At 36.1% G+C, this 20,238-nt stretch overlaps 1 protein-coding gene across 7 annotated transcripts in view; it reads right to left on the bottom strand.

The window, feature by feature from the left end:
• The window catches only part of ANKRD12 (ankyrin repeat domain 12), a 98,429-nt gene that overhangs the window by 17,871 nt on the left and 60,320 nt on the right, over positions 1-20,238 (bottom strand). For 6 of the 7 annotated variants that reach the window (XM_061399920.1, XM_061399918.1, XM_061399923.1 and 3 more), the window contains 3 exons: positions 17,884-18,084; positions 16,555-16,697; positions 9,584-9,731 (listed from right to left, as the gene is read on the bottom strand). In XM_061399920.1, the coding sequence (XP_061255904.1) occupies positions 9,584-9,731; positions 16,555-16,697; positions 17,884-18,084 (492 nt within the window). Of the gene's footprint in view, positions 1-2,821; positions 6,571-9,583; positions 9,732-16,554; positions 16,698-17,883; positions 18,085-20,238 lie in introns of those variants that run through there. The other variant, XM_061399924.1, reaches the window with a different exon arrangement.

Raw genomic sequence — 20,238 nt, 5'->3', positions numbered from 1 at the left:
AACATCAAACTTCACTTTTTTGGCTAAATATATAACAATATAAAGGTAATCAATTTATTTGAATACATCAAGTTTCCCCTAAAAGTGATCTAGCTCTCAAATATTCTTTACCTGGAAATTCAAATTGCAGACGCATTTTAGAGTGTCTGTAAGGTTCTGAGCACTGGACAAGAGCTCTGGAGAGATGTGGAGAAGATGTGGTAATATTCTAATACTATTAAGTGCCAGACACGTGGAATTAAAAAAAAAAGAACATTTCTGGAATGACAATTGCTTGTAAGCGTAACTCCATTCCCAGTTCTTAACACTGCAATACAAAGCATCAAACTGTAGAACTTTATGATGCAAAAAAGGGAACAACTGTTTTGGAAGTAGTATTTGTTCTGCTCCTCAATTAAATAAATACAAGAATATGTACTTATATGACAGGTGTTATTTTCCTTGTTGGCACCTTATTTACAATTTGTTCTTGAGGACTTTTCTCCCCTTGCAGTTTTTAAGGAGTTGATGTTTTATGGTTTGTATACAACTATTCTATTTATATTTTTTCCCATTAGGTAAGTTTAACTGGAAACTGGGAATGATTTTTTCCCTTGTATATTCCTTAACACCTCAAGTCAACACTAGAATCAATCTTAAGTAAACATTTAGTATGCTTCTCTAGGCACAAAGTGCTCAGCGGGAGGTGTGATGTGATGAAAAGAACACAGCTCTGCAGAGTAACAGTGACTCAGCCTGATGATGGCTCAGATGGCTGTTGGCACCCAGTTTAAAGGGTGCAGGTACCCTTCTCCAGTCAGTACCTGGGAAAGGGGAGCAGGCTTCTCACAGCAACAGCACCGAATGGGGTGGGAAGGATATTAGGAACTTCAGGCAGACTTCAGGGTGTGAAAACAACTAACGTAACAAAAGGCAGCTCAAACACAGCATGCCCCATTTCATATACAGCTTTTTTTCATTCAATAGTTGCAGACATTTTCTTTTAAAGTTGCATTTTCTTTATTACTGTTTTTCAGGGCTGCATGTTACACGGAGTTAATATGTAATCACGATATACCATGACGACAGTGTGGAGTTACCCCGGGAGGAGGATGGCAGCCTGGCTCTGGTCACTGAGTTGTACCCGCCCACCAGGCTCGATTCTCTGCATGCGGGCTCTCAGTATTGCCAATCAGAACCCTGTATGGCTCTCCCAAAGCTGGCCAGTCTGGGACCCCAGCGATGACTCTACTTCTCTGTGATGCCATTCTGCTGGCAGACCAGGTTCAAATCCCTTTTCTTCCCTAAGGAGTCCTAAACCTTTTTGATTTACTTTACCCAGGACTATGGATAAAGCTGGTTTTGGAATTCTGGCGCAGTAGTAAAAACAAACATGTTTGCTCCACCTCTCTTAGGATAGCGAGAAATTCACCTAAGAATCCAAATCCTCGTCTACGGCCATACCACCCTGAACGCGCCCGATCTCGTCTGATCTCGGAAGCTAAGCAGGGTCGGGCCTGGTTAGTACTTGGATGGGAGAATCCAAATCCTCAAGCCCCTGTACTGAAAATGGCCATGGTCATTGTGATACGACACCGTTTTCAATTTGTTTCCAACTTTTTCGTTTTTACTATCTATTTAGTTACTAGATTTGAATTTGTATTTAAAACAGTTTACTGAATTATTTCTGATAAAAAAGCTCCTTAAAAAAATACTATGTTTATCATCTCAAGAATCTTCTTTGGGAAATTAGGGAGACAAGTGAGAAATAAGCAATCACTAAAGCATTAAATTTTTCATTAAAGCATTTTGTTACCTGTGAAAAAGTACTAAATAACAAAACTTAATTGATTAAAAATGCAATACATTTGAAAGTTGCTCTTGTACATCTCAAGGCCTTATTTGGAAAATAGTTTTCCTGAAATTGAAATCATGGAGATCAGTAAGCAAAATCCAGATTTTGAGAAAAATTACCAGGCAAATGATTTTTTCAACAACAAAAAATTACAAGAACAAAAGAATGGAAGGGGATATTTACATGACACAGTGAATTCTCAAAATCTAATTCACACACTGTGTACTATAACCTTTCTTGATAAATTCTTCACAAATATCTCTGACACCTTGTTCTAAAGTATGACAATTGCTCGTTGCTGTCACTTGGGAATTTTTCATCAAAATCTGAATGTCTGTATTTTCCTCTTAGACTTTTTTAACCTTGCACTTTAGTTGCAAATGAAATTCTAGGTTCAAAACAGTTTTCATACAACGTTGAGCCTGAAGCTGCACCCATCTTCTCACAACAGCTTTTAAGAACAAGAAATCAGTCACTCTGACTCTGATTCTGTGCCTCTGATTCTGGAAGTTTGTAAAATTTTAAACAATCTTTATCCTTGAAGTCGTGATGTAACTTGATGTGGGGTTTTCCCTTTCCATGCTTGTTTTTGCTTTGTACATTCCCTTTTGATCTATAAATATCTTTCTTCAGTTAAGAGACATCTTCTTCAACTAAAAAAATTATTTTCTTCCCAACAATTATTATTCTTTGTAAAAATAATATTGGATATGCTGGGTACGGTTTTTTTTAAACCATTTTTCTCATATTCCCAATGCATTTTTCAATGTTTTATGTGTTGCCCTTCTCTTAGATCTCAAATTAGATCTTCAGCGATGTCCAGTTTATTCTTTAACTCTATATGGAATGCTTACTTTCAGTAATGAAAAACATTTTGAATTTCAAGGACTTTCCTGGCCAACTTTTTCAAGGTGGCCTTCTGTTAGGGTTATTGGATCGACAGCCCCCACCATCATCCCAGCGTCTCCAAGCGCACTGAGAACTTACCCTTCTGCTTCCTACGTAATTTTCATTCTCCAGATCAACTGCTGTGCTTGTTCATTTTGGCCCTTCTTGTTTGTCTTTCAGTTGATTTTCCTCAACTCTCTGGATTTCTTTTCATACTGATAAACGGAAAAACTGGTTCCTTCAGCAGTTTAATGGAGGACCTCTACAGCAGGCATCCCCTGCACGTGTGCTCCTTGGTCCCTCGAACCGCAGTCTGTTGCTTAGAATGCGCCTGCAACAGGCTGGCTCTGAACTTCAGAGCCCCCGGGGCTCCACTGGGAGGGATATTTGAGTTGTTGCTTTGCTCCGCAATACTCTCCTAACCACAACCAGTATACTGAACCTGATTACATCAATATAACTTACATTCTAGTCAAGGAAGTAACATTAGAAAAAAACACCGCATTTTAGGAAACATATCTTTATAGCTTCCATATCCCTAAATTGATTGTAAAATGCAGTCTAGAGACAGGAAAATAAAATATTGGGTAATTTTATACAGCTTATTCTAAATCTCCATTTCTAAAACTCAATTTAAAATAAAATAAAATAAACCTCAATTTTCCTAAGTAAAGGTTAGTTATTTTAATTTTACTGTATAGGAAAAAAGTAGTCATGTTTAGTACATTTATTTGGAAGTAAGTATGCTATATGGGAATATATTTTCACTGTATTTCTACAGTAACAGGTACAGGTAAAGGAGTTACAGCAAAGAATTTAGGGGTGAGCTGGGGAGAGAAGAGAGTATAATCAATAGGTGAAAACACTATGTCTAAAAGCGAAATTAACATAAAAAGTAAAACCAAGTACCACACCACTCTGTACACTCCCTTAGTTATACATGGCCTTTCTACCAACGTATCAGTCACAAAAAAATGAAGTCTATAAAGTATAAATTAATCAAGATTGTCCCCCTCTGAAAATATGACTGGTATCACTACAAAAAATTTGATGTCACTAAAGGAAACTGACAAAAATCACCCAGTCTCGGCTATTCCATCAATACGTGTGTGTATATATATATATGCATATATATATTTATATATATATATTACATGGAGGTCCTTTAAACCATGAGTACGTAAAACAGGATGATATAGCTAAGGCTAAACTCATTTATTCGTATACATACAATATTTTAAGTCAAAGGTCTTTTTTAAGAGTTCTGCCCAAATGTACCCTTCAGAGAGTTTTAGTCTTAAATATTCAGCAATATCTCAAGGACTAAAATAATGTGACAGACTCACTTTAAGTTGCTAGGCACTGGTAGAAATGCAGTTTATAAGACAAACCATCAAGCTAATATATTTTTAACAAAAAATCGATTCATTCTGAATTTGCAATAAGCCATTTTATATATGTCGGGCAAATACACTTAAAATTTCTTGATTATATTTAGATAAACTTCAAAGAGAGATATTGAGATTATTATTTTATGTAACATAAAAATTTAAAGACATATTCATTTGCAGACATCCAAACAACATACCAGCTATAGTCACAATTTCCCATTTACTTTTTTGATATATGAGTAAGTAAAAAATATAGAACTATGCAATTTTTATAGACACTACTAAAGAGCAAATGCTTATAATAAATGGTAATTTAGGTATAATAATTTCTTTCCCTTTTTCTCCACTTAACAAAATTTGACAAATAAAATTTTAAAAAGACACTCAATCTTGAAATTAAAACTCTTAAGCTTTAGAGTTAGGTTGATATAATGAATCTACATAAAACACATGATAAAACCTGTATTGATTTTAAAGTATTGGCTTTCAAATAAGAGAACTATAGAGGTTTTGGTTGTTTAAGATTCAGGTAGAAGTAGTTGGTGATATTTAGAGAAACGTGTGAAGAATTAAAACCAGAACTCTGTGTATAAAGTGTACCATATATATCACAAAACAGAGGAGAAAAAGCAGAGTATGCAAAACATGGTGACGGAATTTCTTTTAACTGATCACTAAAGAATATCTATTGCCTATTATGCTGTATGCTCAGCCCTCTGCACATCACATGCCTTTTCATTTCTTGTAAGCACCTATACCACAGTGATGGGTGAAGAATAAAAGTTGCTGAACACCAAGTACAGTGCTTACTCTATATGACCTCTACCTGTAGTCTTTATGCTTCCAAGGTTAAAAGAAGCTTGTTTTAAAACTTCCTCAGGTGTGTCTTCTTCCTACTTACAATTAAATTGTTAACATCACATAATCCATTTAATAAAAATTTCTGGTCTATTTTGACTTATGTAATTGTTTTTTGTATCTCTTGATTTATTAACTGTTATAGTTCCATATCTGCATGAATGGTCATATTTTCATAGTTCCTGAAATATAAAACTGAGGATATGAGTTTAACAAATGTGACAATATACTTAGAATAGTTACAGTCTTTTAACATTAAGAAAATAAAGCTTTGAATTACTGGTCATTTTGTGTATTTTATAACACAGAAATGCACTCAGCAAACACCAGAGGGAAACAACGTATCACTGTCTTTTTGGAAGTTTCTTAATCTGTCTCATGGTAGACTCTAAACACAGACTGCCTACTTATGATGGAGTATTTCCTTGCTTAATCTGAAGCATTCAAGTGAGCAAAGCTTATAGCAGTGGCTTAATAAATATGGCCGGATTACTGGCAGTCAAAGCAATGTAAGGAAAGGGTGAACAATTATTTTTAACAATGCCTGGCATTTTCAACTTTACCCGCTGGGCACTTTGTTTACATAATAAAACAGGGTCTGCAAACCTGCAGCAGAATCTTTGGCAATTAATGAGTGTCAGAAAGCATGAGGAGGGGCGCAGTGAGACACAGAGTCACCCACTTCTCCGTTACCGTAATTCTGGTTCAGGAGCGTGGTCTGGTTCTCTGAATATGACTCAGCTTTCAGCAGGTTAGCAAGAAGCAAATATCTGTAGCAAATCCTATTATCAGATAGAATTTCTGTCAGGATGGTAATATGGAATAAGACTGTGGAAAAAGGGCAGAGGTTAGGGGAAAAAAAAACCCACAGAATTATGCAGATTTAAGTGTCGTCGACTTGTATGCAAATCAGTTGTACTGACCAGGACATGAATTCCTCCAGCAATATCATAAATATCTGATGTGCATGACATAAAATGACTACTCAAGGAGGTTCACGAACTTGGGCCACCCTGCACATTGTTTATTACTAATCTGTGATGAAATGATGAAGTAACAGGCTTATATCAGAGGAAATCAGCGATGTCACAAGCACACTCTTGAGCTCATCGGACAGACACCTCTTGTCAGAGCATCCTCCTCTCTGATGAAAGAAGCCGTGCACTGGCGTTATGTTCTGGCACAAGCTCTGTGCCCTGGGGACCTGACACTCTACAGAACAGTGCCTCTGAGCAGCACTGTCACAAAGCACAACACCTAATGGCATAAGCCGAACTCTAAAATGCTTCCTACAAAATGCCTTTTTATCTACTCCAAATTTAAGTTCTGAAATCCACAGCCAGTTATACTCTCTAACTTTGCAACACTTAAAGTGTATCTGTCACATGGATGACGTAACATACAAAATGGGTAACAATGCTGTCAGGCTTTACATGTACAAAAGTCTATGGGCAGTCAAATTAATACTCGATTAAATATTAATACATTCTGAATTTAGATTAGATGATGTTTAGTCTGACAAGGACCTCATGTAAATTAAACAATAAATTTGGGTATTTTCATCAGTCTTTTTCAGCAACTTCAAAATCTTTGTATGATACTTACGGATAATTTTTACTGATGATTTTTAAATCATTCCTTGAGGGATTTTGATCAAGCAATAATTCAGGCACATTCACCATGTGGAAAATAAGTATGCTGAAAAATCAATACATAGCTGATGAACACATGAAACAGTATCAGTGAAAATCAAAAACGGTTCTAAAAGATGTGCTTTACTCTAATGAAACATGTAAGTTCAAATAAAATACCTAACTTCTTCCATGGGAAAAATTTATTGCAGCACTTCTTTCTCACAGAAAGATTTTTAACCAAAGCTGCTTTTCACTGCTATTGTTTTCTGAAGAGACCAGGATTACAAAGTCCATAAGCATAATAAATGGGAGAATTTACATATCATATAAAATGTTTCTCTTCTTCAAATCTTATTTTCTTACTTTCCTATGGAAGCTACTTAATTCAGTTATTATAATCCTTATTTCATACAGCACAAAGATGTTCAACTGACTTTCAGTTTGCACCTGGCAGATGGATTTACAAATACTTTGAAATTAAAGAAGTGACAGGGGTTAGGAGATAATCATGTTAGTATCTCCATTTCCTTCACCAGCTATGTCCTCCGAGCTCACAGATGGCCCCTCCGTGCTGAAGCACCAGAGGAGACCTTGCTGTTGCCGGACCAGGTGGTCCCAGACTCACCCAGTCTCCTTAACGGACAAACTCAGTCTACAGGTTCAGTGACTCTGGATTTGTGGGTAATGGAAACTTCTGGCATAATCCCTAAGGCCCAATTACCCCTTCCTCCAATTAAACAAATATTTGTTAATGTTAATGTCTGTACCAAACACTTCAGTCTACATTTATTGGAGGGTGAAGGAGAGAAAATATACACAAAAAGGAATGTTGCCACCTTTATAATTCCTCCTATAGTTTTAGCTCCCATCATTACAATTCCCACTACTAAACACTGCTGTCAACCCTTTAAAAAACATGTTTGTCTCTCTCTATTCCTCCCTCCCCCATGTCTCTTCTCCTTATAATCAGCCCGCCTTTTGGATGGGTGATAGTCAAGCAGAAGCCTTGATCCTTTCCTTAGTGGAATACGAGAACAATCACTATTGCCGGCTCCTTTCAGAACTACTGAAAACATATCAGGCGTTTCCCCTAACATAACAATTCTTGAGAATTTCTTAGTATTTAAAAAACCCAATATCCTGAACCTTTTATGTGCTATTCACCTTAACTGAGTTTTATACAAAATTCCCCTGGAGAAGTACCTATTAAGTACACACTTAAAATTTTAGTCTTGTCCATTTTTTAAAGTCTGATATGGTGTTTTAAGTCATTTTTATTTTTTTTCTACAGGTCCTCCCTCTTTTCGTACAATCCAGCTGGGAGAAGACGCTGGGTGCAGCTCAGCACACTCCTCTGTCTGGGCCCCTCCTGCCAATGGCAGCAGGATCCGACCTAGAGGACTGAGGAGGGGAGCAGAGTGTCCCTTCAGCAGGAGGGCAGGCAAGGGTTTCATCCTCTTTCTAACTTAATGTTGGCAACTACTGATCCTCAATGCTCCCAGACATCAACTAACAGGGGGCTGCAAAGTGGTCAGTCTCTCTTGTCATTCTTTTAGCTGTATTAATCTTGTAAGAAAACATTTCTTCTCATCATAATGAGGTTACCCAGTGGTAAGAGTTCATACAGGAATATGGAAGCAAAATAAATGATTGACTTTTCCCCCTTTTTTGCCGATTTTTTAAGATAACAAACTGGTTCTTTGGTGACCATGAATTAATTTAAAAATTCACCATGAAAAATTCATGAATTTAAACATGTTTGATGGGTTTCAAATCTTTGCAATTAACACCCTTATTGAAGCTCAAACTTTCCAATTTTTGGCTAGAGGGGAACAGTTCCAAGCTGTCTAAGGCCTTCTGACAAAACCTAAAATCTGAAATAAGTAGGTGTTCTATATTTCCTGCCCTAGACTTAGTTTAGCATCATCCATTGTTTTCCAACAAAGTTTGGCTTTCTTTTAGGAGAAAATATTTCCCAATTATAATCTGGGTACCAGGAATGACTACTGCTACTGTCTTTGTCAGCTTTAGATCTTTTCAACAGATCTAAATTTGTATTTTAGTTTTAATTTGGAAATAATTTCAACTCCCAAAAAGTTAGAAAATAAAAAATAATAAACACTATAAATCCTTTACCTAGGTTTTCTTATTGTTAACACTTTATTCTTCTTGCATTATACTTTCTTTCTATATATAACATATGTGTATAAATACATTTTCTTCCTTAACTATATGAGGGTAAATTACATATATAATGGCTCTTTACCCTATATACTTCAGAGGGTATTTTGCAAGACATAAAGATATTATTTGTTATAGCATAGTTGCCAACTTCGTGAATTTACACTGAAACAACACTAATCTACTGTCCATATTCCTTGCTAAATGATCTAATATCTTTTATAACTATTTCCCCCCTCCACGACAGAAACCAGTCCTGGAGCAGGTATGTTTTTTACTTATCGGTTTTTAAAAAAACTCTTGAGTATGCCAAAAGTTTTCTGAAATACTCTTCTTGGATCTTCCCTTTTTAAAAACTGTGATTGTAAAATTGTGTCGCAATTTTACAACAATGACCAGAATTCAACCACCTAAACACAAAAATAAAAATGCAAAGGTGACTCATCAATGCCAGGAAGGGTCTGGTGAGTAGTGCTCTAATTAATAAAAGGATTAAAAGAATTCAGACGTGGTACAGCTAACAGTGGCAGTGTGTAGTAGTGCTGGTAACTATTAATGGGGAGAGAGTCTGCAACAGGCTTGATTCTGACATCAGCAATTTGTGGGGAAAAGAAATCACAGAAATAGGACAAGAGCATCAGGACCCCATTTACACGGAGGACGTGGAGACAGGACCTCAACTGAGGTTACCGAACTCACCATTCTGAACAGCTAGAGTGCTAGGTGTACAAAGCAGAAGTACAACATTCTACTAAAATATCATGTAAACAGGTGAACAGAGACCATGTGGAACAAACCTGTGTAACTCTCATCATCATCAGACAAAGGCACCTCTCTTTTCAGCAACAACTCCAGCTCCTCTGTTTCTGCCACATCTACTGGACGCTCCCCATGTTTATTAGCTTGAAAAGGGTTTCCACCATGACGAAGCAGCAGTTTCACAATCTGCAACATTGAACAGTAGGAAGACTCAGTCCTTTTGTTGACTGCATTATTTCAACCATTCTCCCGATTATACACACAGTCTCCTCCTGCTCCGTCTTATTCCGCCTCCTTCCCCACTATCTATTCTAAATCATAATTACTCTCAAGTTCCATTTTCACTGCCATCCCCCTTCTGACTGCATCTACTACCAAGACAGTTGCTCCTTAAAATTGAGGTTGGGCTATCTTAGTACCGAATCTCATGATTTTTCTGAGATCTGTTTCATCAAACATTTGACAAATATTTACTAAGTACCTTTAACAAGGACTACATCAAGTTCTCCAGATAAATCAATGAACAAGAGTAACAAGCTCCCTGGCCTCTTGCAATGTACAGGCTACAGGAAATCTCAAAAGAAGTATTTCCCCTGTTTAAGGCAACCAGCCCTACACCAAGGCTCTTTAATAATCTTCTTTTCTCCATCTCCCTGGGATGTAAACTATCACTAACTGATATGAGATTACTTAAAATTAATGAAGCTTAAAATGCAACGTCTCTGACTTTCATGATCCCCTTACATGGCCCTGTATCTTTTTATTCATTTCTTAAAGAACCTGTCCCCACAAATTACATAAGTTTTGGGCTCCACAAACCAAGATGTGCCTGGCTAGTCATTTCATTTTTTTGGTTTCTTTCTTTCTTCCTATTCCACTTCTTTTCTATATTAAAACCTTTTTTGATTGACTTATTTCTAGAAACCAATCTTTCTAGTTCATTTCTCTTTTGCCTTAAAACAATAATGGGAATAAAGAAACAGTTAAAAAAAAAGAAACTGTTTAAGCCTATACTCTTCTCCTCCACCTAAACCTCTCTTCTCTTCTTAACAGTCAAGCTCCTGGACAGTGTTTACCCTTGCAGCCTTAGACTACTTCTTTCTTACTGGCCCTTCAGCCTTCCACCTACAATTATGTTGCCATCAGTCCAGTGAAATGAGTCTTCTAATATCTGTGAATATCTAAGCCACAGGTGATTTCCCCAGGGCTCTGTCCTTGATTCACACTCTGTTCTACATCATCTCCCTGGAGGGCTCACCACCCACTCTGAATGAGATGACAATTATGCAATCCATCCATCCATTTTCATTCTCATGCTCATTCTTTCTTAGCCCTCTTCCTCAGCTTCAGAACCAAATTTCGATATATTATATTTTAATACAAACGTTGAACCCAATTGGTTCATTAAACTTGCACCCTTATCCTTTATCTTTTCTATTCTTAGTGACTAGCACCAAAATATACCCAGTCACTGAAGCCAGAACGATGGGAGCCATCACTGATTCTTGTTTTTCATTCATTGTTGCTGTTTAGTTACTAATTTGTGTCCTTCACTTTTGTGATCTCATAGACTGTAGCCTACCAGGTTCCTCTGTCCATAGGATTATTCAGGCAAGAATACTGGAGTGGGTTGCTAGTCCCTTCTCCAGGGGATCTTTCTGACCAAGGGATCGAACCTGCATCTCCTGCATTGGCAGGAGGATTCTTTACCACTAGTGCCACCAGCGAAGTCCTTTTCACTCATATTCCTCGTCAGACAGGTGGGAAGTATTATTAATTCTGCTTCCATGACATCTCTTTTGCTTTGAGCTTTTATTTCCAGTGACATGAGTGTGTGCTGTCATAGGTAAATCTGTACTATAATTTATTAACACATTTCTGCCCTTATCCTAGACCATAAACTTTATGTGAAATCTTTGTTCGTTTTTGTATTCTCAATACACAACTATGATGTTTTCTGGTATAGCACATCTTTTTCAAAAAACATTAAACAAGATGCTACAAATCAGGAATTTCTAACAAATGAAAGTATTTAAGAGTAACAATGATTCACAGTGAAATAAAAATGAAAAATTGTTTCTAGGCTATGGAAGAATAAAGCATCAAAACAGAACATTTGAAATGTAAGAACACAAAAAGAAAACAAATAACTCATGATCAATTGCTGCTGCTGCTGCTAAGTTGCTTCAGTCGTGTTCAACTCTGTGCGACCTCAGAGACGGCAGCCCACCAGGCTCCCCCGTCCCTGGGATTCTCCAGGCAAGAACATTGGAGTGGGTTGCCACTCCCTTCTCCATGATCAACTGTTTTTCTTTTTTTTTTTTTCATGATCAACTGTTAATGTTCAATTTTCCTATTTATTAATTTTCATCAAGTTGCATTTTTTAATAAGATCAAATAGCTATTCAAGGGTGCTAGTGAAAAACAATTGTCCCTGATATTTATCTTCAATGCTCAAATATCATACCTAGCATGCTGCTTCCGTATTTTTCAGTTTTAGGTGTTGTCTACTGTCTTACAATGGAAGACAGGGACTCAGCTCTCGTTTACCAACTGCACCCCTGTACTCCTATACATAATCATTCCCCCTCCTCCTAACTTTCCAAAATAGTCATATTATTTTGTGTGTATTATGACTAATATAAATATTGAACCAAGTAGCATACCATGACTAAATTTTCATTCTTACACAAGTCATTTTATCCCAGAGTTAACTATCTTCATTTTTCATTTGCTCAGTGTTCTACATACTTATCTTTAACTCATCCCCCATTCTGCTACAAGCACAGATCCCTTCAGTTCCACACACAACCACTGTTTCTGTTAAAGTCCTTCTCCAAGCCTTCTCACTTACTTTAAAATGGACTGGCTGCTGTCTAGATTTGCTTCTCATCTGTCATCTTCCTTCATCCTATCATCCTAGAAACACCCTTTCCTCAGTTTTGTGTTGAATTCTTTAGATCGTATCTTCTTTGTTGGTTTATGCCCTCGTTTTGTTGAAACACTACCTCCAGGAGATTCTTGAGAAATGGTTAAATAATCTGAGAGTTTTTTGGTACATGTCAGAAAATACCTTTACTCTATCCTCACTTGAGTAATACTTACTTTGGACATAGAATAGTTTTCCCTCCAATTTCAAAGGCATGAGCATTATCTTTTAGCTTCTAGTGCTGTTATTGAAAAGTCTGATGCCATTCTGATTTTTCACCTTTACATGGAACTTGCTTTTTCTCTCTGTAAGCTGGAAGACGTCCTTTGCCCCTATGGTTCTGAAATCCCAGGATAATGAATTTTGATCTCGGTCTTTTTAACATTCATGCTGAGCATTCAATTACCCTTTCAATCTGAAGACACCTGCTCTTTCAGTTCTGAGAAAATTCCTGCTTTTATATCTGATAAAGTCCTGTGTTTTCACTGTTCTGTCTTCTAAGAACTCTTTAAGACACTGGATCTCCTGAATTAATCTTTCTTCTCATTTCCCCTCCTCCGTCTGTTTCCTGGTTTCTGGGAGGTTTTCTCAACTTTATCTTTAACCTTCAATACTGTATTTTTCGTCCTGTTATCATTTTATTAACTTCTAAGAGCTTTTTTAAGAGTCACTCGATGGATGTGAGTCTGAGTGAACCCGGGGAGTTGGTGATAGACAGGGAAGCCTGGTGTGCTGCGATTCATGGGGTGGCAAAGAGTCGGACACGACTGAGCGACTGAACTGAAGCTATGTTAAGAAAAGTAATCTTCTCTTAATCTAAATAATTTAGGACAGAACTGCTATCTTTCTGTTTTTTTCACCTTAGAAATGTCTTATGGATGGTTGTAGTCATCATGAGTATCATTGGAAGAAATCTAATTCTTTGCTGGAGAATCATATGATACAGATAAACACAAATGAGCTTTTGGTGGCTCTCATTTCCCTCCTCCTCTTTGGGGACAAGTAAAGAATAAGGAGAAAATAGCCCTCAACAGCTCTGAATTATGACTCCTACTATCCTAGGCATGTTGGTAGGAGGAAAAGCAAAGGTCTCTTGAAAACAGCATGCCAGTCTCCCTCTGGAAAGAGACTGGAAATAGTGTTTGAATCCTTGTAAGTACATCAGCTCAAAGGTCAGCTTCTGGAAATATTTTGTAGCAATGTGCATATTTAGAAACTTGTATTCATAGAAACATGTCTTACTCATAAGGCATAATTCTTTAACATTACATTTAGCAATCAAGAGATCTTTTTATGCAACATTTGAAGAAAAACTATTCATGTTTGAAAAACTATCAATAATCCTTTTTTTAAAAAAGGGAAGTGAATACAGTATTTAACACAGCACACCCAGAATACAAATTATGTATGTATGAGACTCAATATTCAATACAGAAAACAGAAAAGCACACGAGTGAAAAATAATATAGTTAAGTGCTTATCCCATAGGTATGTATGAGACTGGAACAACGGTAAGGATCAGTTTAGGAAAAATAACATTATTATTTTTCTTCAAAATTTGAACTTGAGAATTATGAAAAAGTCTTTTAGAAAGATTTAAGTGAGAAAATGGCACTTTTAATTTCTGAATTTTAGTTTCTAAAATATTTGAGTATATTTGAAAAATAGCAATAGTAGCCTTTTAATCTCTGACCTCTGAAATTTCCGTAACATTTTAGATTTCAAGGTAGGTTTATATGCTCAGTGTCTTTTTTTCCTTCAAAATATCCCCTTTAAATAGGTATTATTTATTATGGATGAGAAAAAGGAAGTTGAAAGGAAAAAAGTAACTTGAGACCACACATATGGCAAACTGGCCAGACCAGAACTGAATTTGTATCTATCTTCACAAATTTCATTTTTTTCTCAACTAAAGCGGCTTTTAAAAGGCAGGCAGCATGACCCTGACATTTTTATTGTGTCAAAAAAGAAAATAAGGCTGAGAATGTTTGCTGCTAATGAAAAAACTAAGGGGGATTTTTCTAGCAGAAAGGTATGAGATGACACCAAAATTCGAGCTAGGGTGTTAGAAAACATGTCCTGTGTTATTCACCAGAGAGCAGAGACAGTGTATTGAACAGCTCTTCCAGCTTAATATATCATTACCTCACTTTCTCTTAAGAAGACATTGGTATTTATCTTGTTTAGTCCCTTAACTTGGACTCTTATCAGTTTAATAAACTTAGGAGTGTCTCAGACCAATGTGACCTCATGTGTCTTTGTTTCGCCAAACTCCGGGAGAAGCTAAGGGTACTAGAATGTAGTGGGTCATACAGTTTCCACAACAGACACCAAAGGATGTTCATTTACTGTGATGATTAAAGTGATTAATACATATGAATCATTTACAACACTTATCTCCAAGTGAAAACACACAAATATTGCTGTGAGAAGTTAATGCAATGTAGTTCACAAATTCACAACCACTCCAGCCAGAGACTGGAAATCTCACAGAGACTGAGAATCCCACATGAAATTCACGGCAAAGAGAAATCCTTGGACAGCATCTGTGCCACAGATCTAGGGCAGCTAGTCTCACCTGAAGCAGGATACAAGATATTTTGTATACAAAGATACTCTCAAAAACAATGAACTGATGGATGTGTCTGACCTTATTCAGGGCATTTTAGAGTTATGAAAGAGAGAGTAAGGAAATACAAAATATATATTTACACAGAGAACTAAATAAGAAAAATTAGAACAAGGCTGAGTAGTAACCAAGGTAATAAATAAAATCCAAGGCAAAATAAAATTAGAGTACACTCTGTGAGTCTCAGAGCAGCAATATATATTAAAATCCTTTGCAGGAGTCAGTAACTAGAGACTAAAATTTAATAAGGCAAAATAGCTTACACCTTGTTAGAAATGAAGAGAAGAAACACAACAGCTGCTTTTGGCTAATGGTACTGGGAAGGGTGGAGGGACACAAGGGAGAATTTAGGTATTTTTCTGAGCTAAGTAATACTTTTCAACTTTCTAAACTATGCACAAGTATGTCAATAAAAGTCAAAATTAAGTGAAAAACAGAAACTACTTCTTTGATGAACAGAATCCTTTGCTTTAGACACAGCTAACAGTGGCCTAGGTTGATCTGCTTCAGCTATAAGCGGGTTACAGTAATGGAACTAAGCACTGCTGCTGCTGCTGCTAAGTCACTTCAATTGTGTCCGACTCTGTGCAACCCCACAGACGGCAGTCCACCAGGCTCCCCCGTCCCTGGGATTCTCCAGGCAAGAACACTGGAGTGGGTTGCCATGTCCTTCTCCAATGCATGAAAGTGAAAAGTGAAAGTGAAGTCGCTCAGTCGTGTCTGACTCTTCGCAACCCCATGGACTGCAGCCTACCAGGCTCCTCTGTCCATGGGATTTTCCAGGCAAGAGTACTGGAGTGGGCTGCCATTGCCTTCTCCAGGAACTAAGCATTAAACATGCTTAAAACAGAAGCTTCATTACAACAAAGATGGGGTAGAGACTTTGCCAGAGACTGAAAATGCAAATGGAATTTAAAACCCAGCATGGGTCATAATATTGCATCAAAACAAATCAAACATGGTATTTAAAGACGCCATTAAATTTTCAAGCATATATAATCGAGTTTGATTAAATCGTCTTATTATATACATAAGCATCTGAGTATCTTTAAATAAATAATGTCAGCTAAAATTCAAGAACAGTTGTTATATACAAAGGAATCATTAAATATTAATGTCTTAAAAAAGGTATGACAGTGTAAAATTTTTATAAGTAAAATATGCTTTAATCTCTATATCTAATTATCCGACAGTAGAATGGCCCTTCAAATAAAAATTTTGCCAAGTTGCTTAATTATCAAATTAAATAGATTTTATGAAAAGATAATGCTAAACTCATAACAGGAATTAGCAATTAGAAGGTAGAAAATGGGAAAATAAAACACAAATGAGCTGGTCAGGCAATGAATGAAATATGACACCAGATTGTACAACTAAGAAGTGAGTTAAATTACTCTGGGTTAAATGTATCTTTTGAAGATGTGTATTACTGCTCCTCCTGTCATACTCACATCTCTGTGCCCACTACTAGCGGAATCATGGAGTGGAGTGTCATCATCTAATCCTTGTGTGTTAACATCTGCTCCAGCTGCTATCAGTATCTTAGCAACATCATAATATCCCACGTTGCAAGCTTCATGCAGTGGTGTCCAACCTAAAGTTACAATATTAATTGAACATATGGTACACTTCTACTAATTCAACACATACGCTTTTAATATACCCATGTGTGATACAGTAATTCTAAATGTACACAATACAAGGAAAAAGGAATGATGAACAAGCTACTGAAAATAAGTACCTAAGAAAACCACTAATTTTACAGAAGGTTCATCCACAATAATATTATTTCCCATGAAAGTGAAGTCATTCAGTCGTGTCCAACTCTTTGCGACCTCGTGGACTGTGGCCTATCAGGCTCCTCCTTCCATGGGGTTCTCCAGGCAAGAATACTGGAGTGGGTTGCCATTTCCTTCTCCAGGGGAGCTTCCCGACCCAGGGATCAAAACCAGGTCTCCCACATTGCAGGCAGATGCTTTACTCTCTGAGCCACCAGGGAAGCCCCATTATTTCCCATGGGGCTAAATTATTTGACAAAAGTATTAAACTAACATTTAAGCTTACCCAATGAATATAAACTTGCTATAATTTATAATAATCAACTGAATTATAAATAAGAAGAGTATAAAAGGGCAAAATAAGCTTGTTAGGGTCTTACAATAATACAAGATAGTAAACAGAGTTCCCTGTATACAGCAGATTCTTATCTATTAATATTTTATATACAGTAGTGTGTATATGTTAATCCCAAAAGTGAAAGTGAAAGTGAAGTCGCTTAGTCGTGTCGGACTCTTTGCAACCCCATCGACTATGGCCTACCAGGCTCCTCCATCAGTGGGCTTCTCCAGGCAAGAGTACTGGTAATCCCAAATTCCTACTAATTTCTCTCTTTCCCCTACCCAGGGCTCTCTCATATACTTTTTTTTTTCTTTTTTCCATATACTCTTGATGGGAGTGTAAATGGATCAGGGATCTTTCTTTTGGAGGGTTATTTGCCTGATTTTCAAAAAAATGGATAAAAATTTTATCCTAAATTAGATAAAAAATTATATGGTAATATGCCAGATAATACAGAAGCTTAATATTTAAGAATTTGAGTGATTACTGACGTGGATCAGGGTTTCATGTACAAACTCCAAAATAGTTTTAAAGTATACTTTTAGAACACTTTTATTTCAGAAAGAGGAACAAAGAATGTTGATTAAATTGTAATCAGAGTCTGTTTAGGTGACAACCTCAAAATTTTAGTTCCTGAGTATGTCTTTAATTACAAGTCTTACCTGCAAAATCTTTCACATTCACATTTGCCCCTAAACTTATTAGTTCTTTGACTTGTTTTACATCTCCTCGAATAGCTGCCATGTGTAAAGGAGTTTCACCACGTTCATTTCTTTTATTAACTTTATCTTTTTGTCGAGATGAGGAACTGGGAGTTTTCTTTTGGGCTGGTGGTGTTTGCGATGGATGATTTGGTGTGGAATCTGTAAGAAAGAGAAAAGTTTAAAGTTCTAGACTAAATATTTTGTAATATTCATGTAAAGGTTTCTACAGGTAATGTGCTAATTTCTTGGACTGAGGGAGTACCTTCTCACCCAAACAATCTGACACTTGACTTGGATAATCTGATAATGACTCAGAGTAGATTTTCCTTTAGGGTTATCAAATACTGCATGTGCCAACTAAGAAAAAAATGTTTCACTCTGTCAATTCTACCCTGAAAGTACTTGCTCAATGAATAATTGGATAAACTGCAAAAAACCCATTTTTCATGGCATGTTATGATGTTATTTCAAGACCCAGATGAAATGACATTGAAGGCTAGAGTTTACACCTCTTACTCAAAGTACTGGACTCACAGTATGTATTTCAACATTAGGTACAAATTAAAGTCATAGATTATTTTAGTATGAAATGAAGCTTATGATCCATAAGAAATAAGAACAGTCTAGAAAAAGGCCTTTAAAAACGAGCTGATAAAGGAGGGAAAAAAAGTGTTTTGCTTTGATTTCTATCTTTTGGTATTTGTTCCAGTTTCTCTCTCAAAAACAAGAAAGTTAAACTGCATGACATTTAAAGTCCTCTCCTCCCCATTTCAGAACTAAGAAAAAAACAAAACGAAAAATAGTTTCTTAATCAATTAAGGATTCAAGACATATGTACAGTGTTAATAATTCTGAAAATTTACAACTATTTAAAAGAAATAACAGCTCTAAGGAAAAAAAAAGTCTACAGAAAATAATTTTCCAGCATCATATAATGACTTCCTTGCAAACTGCCACGATGGGAATGTTAAAGTATTATCCCTCTTTTCTCAGTAAGAAAAAAGTTTAAAGTTTACCTTTTGATTTTTAAAGTACATTGAGTTAGTAACAGTTTCTTATCTATGAATTTCTATAACGTACACTCCAGAAGTACATGAATCTTGTCTAACTCATCACTGTATCTCGACTGCTTAGAAGACTTCCTGTTACACAGTGTACTTACACAACATTTGTTGAGTGAATATATGATTATTATAATATTTATAGTCAAATTATTTATTTAGGAAATTAGTGATTGAACTTAAAAAGGCATTTTTAAATTCAAACAACTTGCAAGAAATTAACTCATACAAAATTTTCTCAGCCATACCAAAATAATATAACACAGACAAAATAACAGTAGTACTACCCATAATGGCAATCAGAATAAACGTGGGAAGTAAGTTATATAATCGATAAGACTATGAACCTTAACAACCGTATCTATCAGCTGGCAAACAGGTTGATACTTCAAAAGCTTTCCCCTCTATACATGTATTAATAAGGAGGACTGATATACCCTTAAATGAAAAGAACAAAGTGCAGAATAGTATTACAGTATTAATCTTATTTATATTTAAAAACAAACAGCAATAAAAGATACATTTACATGTTTATATCTAAAAAACTGAGAAGAAATTATGAATAGGGCTTGCAGCTTAAAGGGAGAGGTTATTGGAAATGAGGAAAGATTTTTAGCTTCTTGCCTTACTGTATTAATTCTTTAATTTACTCTAAGGATAGAGGTTCATAGTATTAAATAACACTTTTAAGAAACAAAAGTTTTCCCATCTAGCTATTAAATCTGAGTCAAAGTTAACACTTTTCAAATGTTCAGAAACATATGAAGTTTAACATTGTAAATAACTTTGATTTGGCCAGTCTCCCCAAGTTGTGGGTGGAAAGGTGGAAGAATAACCAACATGCCCCACTTTAAAAAGAAAGTTCTAACACACTCTTGTTAGCGAAAGATATAGATACACTTACGTTTCAATGGAAACTATGATCTATAGAAACTCCAAGAATTTTACCAAGTTGTCCCATTTTTTAATAACAAAGAGCCAACACTGGAAAAGTTCACTAGAAAAATTGTGTTCTTGTCAATGCATTTCCACAGGGTCTGTCATGTTATCCCAAGTGTTATACAAAGGTGCCCTGAAGAAAAGAATTTTTCTTCCAAATTTTTGGAACTTTTCTTTCCCAAAGAAAAAGATTTCTCCAAAGAGATTTACTTTCTTCTTGCACTGCTCAATGAGAACTTTATACAACTTAAAACTCTTGTTTTTAGCTACCAGAATGTATAACTAAGTTCACTGCTCAATGTAGTAACTATCC

Source organism: Bos javanicus, chromosome 24 (genome assembly GCF_032452875.1).
Source record: "Bos javanicus breed banteng chromosome 24, ARS-OSU_banteng_1.0, whole genome shotgun sequence".
NCBI classification, from domain to species: Eukaryota; Metazoa; Chordata; class Mammalia; order Artiodactyla; family Bovidae; genus Bos; species Bos javanicus.
This window is presented reverse-complemented; position numbering and strand designations above follow the sequence as displayed.